General features: G+C 34.8%; 1 protein-coding gene across 2 annotated transcripts; it reads right to left on the bottom strand.

The window, feature by feature from the left end:
- On the bottom strand, positions 1–5,485 carry LOC104116200 (protein PHR1-LIKE 2-like). Of its 2 annotated transcripts, none has more exons than XM_009627013.4 (6): positions 5,159–5,485; positions 3,621–3,697; positions 3,054–3,105; positions 2,000–2,078; positions 1,844–1,913; positions 1–735 (listed from the first exon to the last, which is right to left on the bottom strand). In XM_009627013.4, exons 1-6 carry the CDS (start codon positions 5,355–5,357, stop codon positions 325–327), a joined length of 888 nt encoding a protein of 295 aa, XP_009625308.1. In that variant the 5' UTR covers positions 5,358–5,485; the 3' UTR covers positions 1–324. The 2 variants fall into 2 exon arrangements, with proteins under 2 accessions (XP_009625308.1, XP_009625307.1); XM_009627012.4 differs by having other exon boundaries at positions 1,844–1,916; positions 5,159–5,484.
- Between the last annotated feature and the right edge of the window lie 2,250 nt (positions 5,486–7,735).

Raw genomic sequence — 7,735 nt, 5'->3', positions numbered from 1 at the left:
TTTTCCGAAAAATATTTTCCTTTATACCAAACACACCCAAAGTAGTTAAATGTATCCGAAGAAAAATGGGTAGTCTCTAAGAAAGTCCAGTCAAAGTACAAGAATGATCTTCCTAAGAAAATGTAGTTAAAATGATAAAACTTACAGAATATACAAAGAAAGTAACTTAAAGAATATAAAAGTTGCATGTGGAAGTCAACATTTCTGATCTTTTTGGATCAAACAGCGGATAGAGGGGAACATATCTTATACAATATTGAATTGAGATGAGCTTAAATGGAGCGACACGCCAAAATGAGGATTCATATAGCTAGCCGACTTCAATCAGGAATTAGTCATCATCCATTGCACCTGCCTCATATTGTTTTCCGCAGGCAAGGCATCCGCATTAGCAAAAACTCGTGGTCTCTTCTTTAGAGCACCGATGCTTGTGGGAGAAACCGGACTTCTATTTGATGGAAAGCAGACATCGATCAAGCAATCTCCAATTCTAGCAGGCATGTTTGGAGCATTTTTGTTTTCGAAACTTGTAACAACTTCGGGTAATGAAGGAACTGTAACAATCCCATCAGAGTCGCTCTCAACTTTAATAGCCAATTCAGAAAGCTGTTCCCTGGCCGCGTCAAGATCAGGAGATGCCATGGCCTTGTAGTTAAGAGCTTTACATGCTTTCTCGAGTATTGTTTGCAAATACTTGCCCTGTGCTTCAATACGAAGCTGGACATGGCGCTGTACCTACTTTGATAAACCAAAAAAACTTTTGTTTGATTATAATAACATACCATAAATTAACCATCATATAAGAACTTATCAAGAGATGTTACATTTGGTCCAAGTTAAAAAGGCATGTCGCACTTCAATGATTTACAGATGGAAATGATCGAAAGGCATAGAACTCAGCCATGTTTGGTAACTAAATTGAACTGTCATCGGTAACTTAACAAAATATAACACTACTTATTCTGCCCGGTGCACTAAGCTCCCGCTATGCGCGGGGTTCGAAGAAGGGCTGGACCACAAGGGTATTGTACGCAGCCTTATCCTACATTTCTGCAAGAGGGTGTTTCCACGGCTCGAACTCGTGACCTTCTGGTCACATGGCAGCAACTTTACCAGTTACGTCAAGGCTCCCCTTCAATACTATTTATTCTGCATTACTCAACAAAGCAACCTACTCTGATATTAATAAATACATGAAACTTGGAAGACTACATCCTTCTGTAATTTAAAGTCCCTTCCCCAACCTCAAAAGTTAATAAGGAGAAAAAGAAAAATAGAAAGAGAACAAGAAAATAAACATTCCTTGACGGTTGGCCGAAACATATTTACATGCATTCGGTATGTGAAAGGCCAGCTCATATGTCTCAACTGATTGAAGTCTGAAGAGTGGGAATTCAGTACAGGTAGTAAATGTGTTTTGTGTTTTATTTCCTTTTTTTCTTCCCAAAAATACCTCTACTCAAAATTAGGGAGCTTTGGTTACTGCATTTTGGTTGAGAGATTTCACAAAGTCTGGCAACCTTAGGTCGAAGGCTAAGCTATTAGTCAATAACGGCATGAAGCCATAGAAGAATCTTGATCGCTAGGCACTAAGGTCGGAAGTGTTGGATGTAAACAAATTCCCAAATTGGAAGTTGATAAGAAAAAGAAGCTACAAATAAGGTAGAGATAGTCTTAATAGTTAATAGTGAGAAGCCTTCTAGAAAAAATCGTGCAGGCTTGACCGAAAGGGGACAATATCACACCATGATAAGAGTTTAATTGGGTCGCGTTAGCCCGACAGGAAGTTAAACACATAATTACAAACAATAAAATTTGAGCAAGAAGAGGGGAAGGGACCAACCTCTAGCTGCTCATGTAGTCTTCGCTGGACTTCCATCTGTACTCGAAAAGCCTCGGTAACTTGGTACCCACTGCTGAAAAGATTTAAAAACATATAAAATTGATGCAAACAACACAAAACCTTTTCCGAACAAGAACTTCTGATGACAGTACATACTCATTTACATCCTGGGTGACTACTTTTGATGAACCCGATGCAGAGGAACTTGTATCTTGATTCTCTGCCACACATGATGCTGTTAACACACATATAGTAACAATGTAAGAATTAGGTTTCAACTGCTCAGAAGGGTAAGATATAACAACCGCCATCTTTTCTTCCTTATGGAGATAGTAATCCCCACACTCACATGTCCATCATATACTCCGCTATTATCTATGTATATCCTCCCGTAATTCACATACACTCTCATGCCCTTATATACTCGTCTCGGAGTTGTCAATAGTAAACATATCAACGACAATAATTATATTTAAAGCAAATGGCCTAAAAAATATACTATTTAGAGTGGACAAAATGTCTCCTCTACAGATAGCATAGCGAATTGAAAGAGAGCAACAAAAGAAGAACGGCAATCAGACACTGGAATTTACACAGAATTAGCATTGATCGGATGGTGCTCAGAAATCCTTTCAACATTGTTGCGGAGATATATCATATATTACATATGCAGCATGCTCAAAAATCAAAATTGCATGTATTTCTCCGTTTGGCTATAAATAATACTTTAGTATTTGCTGACAAGGTAGGGGTAAGGTCTGCGTACACACTACCCTCCCCAAACCCCACAGTGTGGAATAATACTGGGTATGTTGTTGGTGTTGTAGTATTTGCAATACTGGTTTGGCCGTCAGTATTTGCGAAAAGTGAGCTTCAATATTTGAAAAATGGTGAAATGTTGAACACTTGCTTGAGTAGTATTTCAAGTGAATAATGGGTTTTACTCACAAATCTTCAACTCTATTCCAAGAGATATTATGCCCAAAAACAACTTCAATTTCCAAATATGCTTTTCCAACTTCAACCTCAAATACGCTTTTTATCAACCAAACAGCGTTCACAAGAACGATTTCAAGTAGTGCATTAAATTTGTAGGTACATAGTCAATAAACATGCTATTTAAGGAAATGGAGAAGTTGCAAGCAAGCCATAATGATTAGGATAAATTGCAGCATATGTCAAGAGTGTTCAAAGAAATGTTCTCCAATACCATCTTTATAGTTCTCAGCTGCCTCCTTAGATTGCTTCCCTAGGCGGTATTTCTGCAACGAGATGTAAAATATAAAGAGCTCAGGGTATGGTTGCAACTATAAAAGAAAAACTTTGAACTGCTTATGGTAGATCTCTTTCCATTTCGACTCGAATCCTTGTGCTTTCTTGTTTGGCTAAAACTGAGAATTAAACTGAGCTGTGTGAAGTATTTATTCTTCATCTGTTTCTATTTCGGTCTGAAACTTTTTCTTTTCTTCTTCATCTAAAACTGAAAGCAAACTGAACTGTACATAGTCCTTCTATCAACAACTATGCCTCAATCCCAAACAAGTTGTGGTCTGCTATATGAATCCTCATTTGCCATGTTTCTCCATTTAAATTCAGTGACATCATTAATTCATCACGATAACCATTTTGTCAAAGTGGTGAAATCGGTGAAACCTATAACCATTTCAATCCTCATGACTCGCATTGAACTTAAACGATTTAAGGCCTAGCTTCTTGTTTAAGCAAATTCAAAATTAAATGGAGATTCTGTTCAGAAAACATGAGACGAGAAAAGAACCTGGAGATGTGACTTCAAATGATATAGGGTGAGTCCTTTCACCCCCATTGCCTTCATAATTGTTTTCGGCGTTGCCTCTGCAAAGTGAAGCAAAAATTACACAGTCAACATTGTCACTGCCTTACCTTAATAGGACAAGTAAATAGAAGGTACAATTCAAGAAGAATTTATGAAAATTCTGAAGATTTACATATAGCAAGACTACATGGTTGGCACTAATTGTTGTTGCAAAACGCAGAACCAAACCAAACCCAAACAGTTCTGTAATCAAGTGCCATTAATTCATATTAACTTGCATCCTAAGCAGCCTAAAAATGTTATGTTATTCTAAAGCAATGTGTAGTGTAACATCAGTATGTGTAATATACTAATATGTCGTCTATTAGCATACCAATTCACTAGTTTACTCATACAATGATCCACCACTATCTTATGTGTTCGACTCATGTTGAGCCAGATACATAATTTGTACATTTCGAAACTGTAGTGTTTGACTTATCAAAGAAAGTTAATTGCCATTTATTTGTGGCTTCAATTTTTTCTTGTAATTTTTTACTTTTTATGTTTCTTCTTTTATCATGAGCTCTAAGGTTTTATTGTGCTATTCTCATATTGTATGCTGAAATATGAGCTGAAGCTATGAATCCGGAGTTGGAGTGCAGCTGAATTTTCCTTTATTTCAGTCTATTTCCCTTCCCTAGTTTATGTATTAGATGTTAAATTTCTCTTAGTTGGTTTAATCTGTTGATTTTCGTTTTAATCAAATCAATTTATCATTTCTTTTATACTACTGAAGCAATTTGCACATTTCCAAAATAAAAATTTAACGTTGGAAAATTACTGGTGTAGTTGTATAAAGTATACTACACGTACAAGGAAAAAAATGAGAACTTTAGTGGGCGTTTGGACATAAGAATTGTGAAATTTGGGTGAAAGTTTTTTCAAGTGAAAATGGTATTTAAAAATTAGAGTTGTATTTGGACATGAATAGACTTTGAAGCTGTAATTTGAAGAAAATTTTTTGAAAAACAGTTTTTTTGAGTTTTTCAAATTTCTGAAAAATACGAAATTCAACTTCAAATGAAATTTGAAATTTTCGTGGCTAAACACTAAGTGGGCATTTGGATATAAGAACTGTAAAATTACAAAATAGGGGGAAAAAGAAATTTTTTTATGGCCAAACGTGCCCATTAAAGTGTCTACATCAGAAATTGTCAACTTTCCAGGAAAATACTTTTTCCTAGAAAGTCTTTAGTGTTTGGGTTACCAGAAGTCATTATACTCATAACTATCTTAGCTTTTAATTTCATATCATTTGCTCCAACTAACTGTCCGTTAGATGTTACTATTATCAATCTCCAGTTCTGGAAAATTTCATCAAAACACTATCCAAACTGCTAACATTGTAATATTATGACATGCATTTTCTTGAGAAATACTTTTCACTTATCATTATTTTTCCTAGAAAATACTTTCCCCTAAGAAAAATGATCCTACCAAAAGTAGAAAAGAGAAAAAAAATATATTAGTAAACTTACTATCAGGGCCACCGAGTTGGGTGACGGCGTCAACGAACCGTTCATGGAGCTCCGCCGTCCACCGGAGACGAGGCTTATGATCCGCCGTTAAAACCAAGCAAGCATCCCCCAGCATATTTTGATATTCACCAACTCCGCCGCTGCCACCGCCGCTGCCGTTTCCTTCCATACAAAAAGACAAAGCCGAGTACATTTTCATTCCAAAAACTATACTAACCAAAGAATCTCTAATTTCACTAATTAATGGCCTTGGGTGGGTAATGGGTGTAGCAAAGAACGTTGAAAATGGTGTTTCCTAGGCGACTGTTGGGGGTGGGGTTGGGGAGGGGGGTGGGGTTGGGGAGGGGGGTAGGAGGTAGAGATAGGACAAGACAGCGATGTCTTGCTCTCTGTACTGTCGTTTTCTTGTCTCTTTATGCTGTCTCTATCTCTGGTACGTATCCAATCACAACACAGTGAAGGGGGCTGTGTTTGCGCGACCGGTTCGCACAACTAATATAACCTGTATCACATATTTTTTAATATAATAAAGGCGAAATATAAAAATACATAAATATATACAAGGATACAAACAACAAAAATATATCGGTATATATATACGTAGGTACATAACTACAAAAATACAGTCAAACATACATGATAAACAAAAAAAACATTTCATACCTAGAAAAAAATACATATATAGTGCAAAATGGGATTTGCCGGAAAATTCCTCAATCGGAATACAGTAATGCAGATGGATTTGATAGAAAATTCAAATAATGCTATGAAAGGTGATTTTCTAAAAGTATAGTTACTTATAAATACAGTGTATAAGTTAGCTATACGATATAATTTTTCCATACAAATACATGTACCAAGTGAGGATAAATACATGTATTTCTTGGTACATGTATTTGTTGAATTAATAACATTGAGTGAGGATGACTTTTCAATAAGAATGAAATCGCTCTAACTTTTTTTATTTTAGTTAAACACCTTTACTTAACAGAATACTCATAACGTAATAAACTCTTTAGTTTTTAGTTTATCGTATTGCAAGTTCTGGTAAAATGACTATTTATTCATCTTAACCAATTCTATTTGCTTTAACATCAAAGACCTCTCAAGAGGTGTTAAGCGACACCCATTCGCCAGAAAATTACACTATTTTGCTAGATTATTTTATTTTATTTTATGTATATTTATTATACTTTGACTCCCCTTGACTTTTCGATATATCTAATTATTTATATTTTGATACCCTTTGATGAAAATTCTGGATCCGTCACTGCTCATATCCATCATCTATCATAAGGAATTTTTACACAAATAGCCGGTCATATTAATTGTTTACTTTTTCTAGCCATTACATAGATTATACATTGATTATACATAATTATACATATTTAATACATAAATTATGCATATAAAATAAATTCGGCTATTTTTAGTTTAAGTTGTAGGGTGGACGGCTATTTGGGTTAATTTTTCCTATCATAAATACGTGCATTTGTCATAAACGATCATCTACTCAATTTCTAACTCTTAGAATCATTGGTTGTTTGTCTTCGTCCAATTCACAACCAAAAATTTTTTGTTAGGGTTCAAGGATTTATCGGAAACAATCTCTCTATCTCTCACAAGGTAGGGATAAGCCGATAAGACGTATACTCCACCCTACTCAAACTCCACCTGTGGGATTTCATGTTGTTGTTGCTCAAGACTTTCTTCTAATCACTCGTTTTTTAACCTCATTATCTATTGTTAAAAATCTATATAGAAAACATCAAAGGGATCAAATGGAAGCTGACCGCTAAGCTTACTCTTTGTGTTTAGAAAACAAGATCACTTTGTTTCTCGAGCATTATCTTTATTTAAATCATATTAAGCTAGTGTTTGGACATACATTTGACTGAAACTTGAAAAGAGTTTTTAAAGTTGTTGAAAAATATTTTTTGAAAGTTGAAGTTGTGTTTGGATATGTATTTTATTTGAAGAAAAGTTGAAGTTTTGTGAGTGGAGGAAAAAATTTCACCCAAAAACTGCCCGACACTAGTTTTTAATTTGGGAACTTGAAATTTTTTTATTTTTTTTCCGCAAAACATGATCATATTTCATAAACAAATATTGTTTTCGAAATTTTTTGAAAAAATGAAGCCAAATCTATAACCAAACGGGAGCTAAATTGTTTTCAAGTTTTGAAAAAACTCAATGCAAAGCCAAACCAAATTCAAAAAGCCCCACAAATGATCAATGAATAACTTAACGTAATTAAGGAGCCTAATACAGTAAGATATTTTTATAACAACATCCTTATATAACAACATTTCACTATAAAAGTCGAGCTTTTTCGCAACCAATTTTTATGTTATGTTATTAATATATGCTCTCTATAACAACACTTCACTATAACATCCAAAAAATATTTAAAACAAACAAAATTGTTATAAAGAGGTTTGACTGTGTGACTAAAAGAGACATAATATAGTCGAATATTCACGCCGAAGCAAGTTGACTTAACCATTTTCAAGAGAAAGAGAAGAGGGGACTTTCCATTAGGAATAATTAAAAGCATTCTTTTAGTTTACTAAATAA

This window comes from Nicotiana tomentosiformis, chromosome 12, assembly GCF_000390325.3.
Source record: "Nicotiana tomentosiformis chromosome 12, ASM39032v3, whole genome shotgun sequence".
Lineage (NCBI taxonomy): Eukaryota > Viridiplantae > Streptophyta > Magnoliopsida > Solanales > Solanaceae > Nicotiana > Nicotiana tomentosiformis.
Note: the sequence above shows the minus strand (reverse complement) of the source record. Positions and strands in the feature narration are given on the sequence as shown.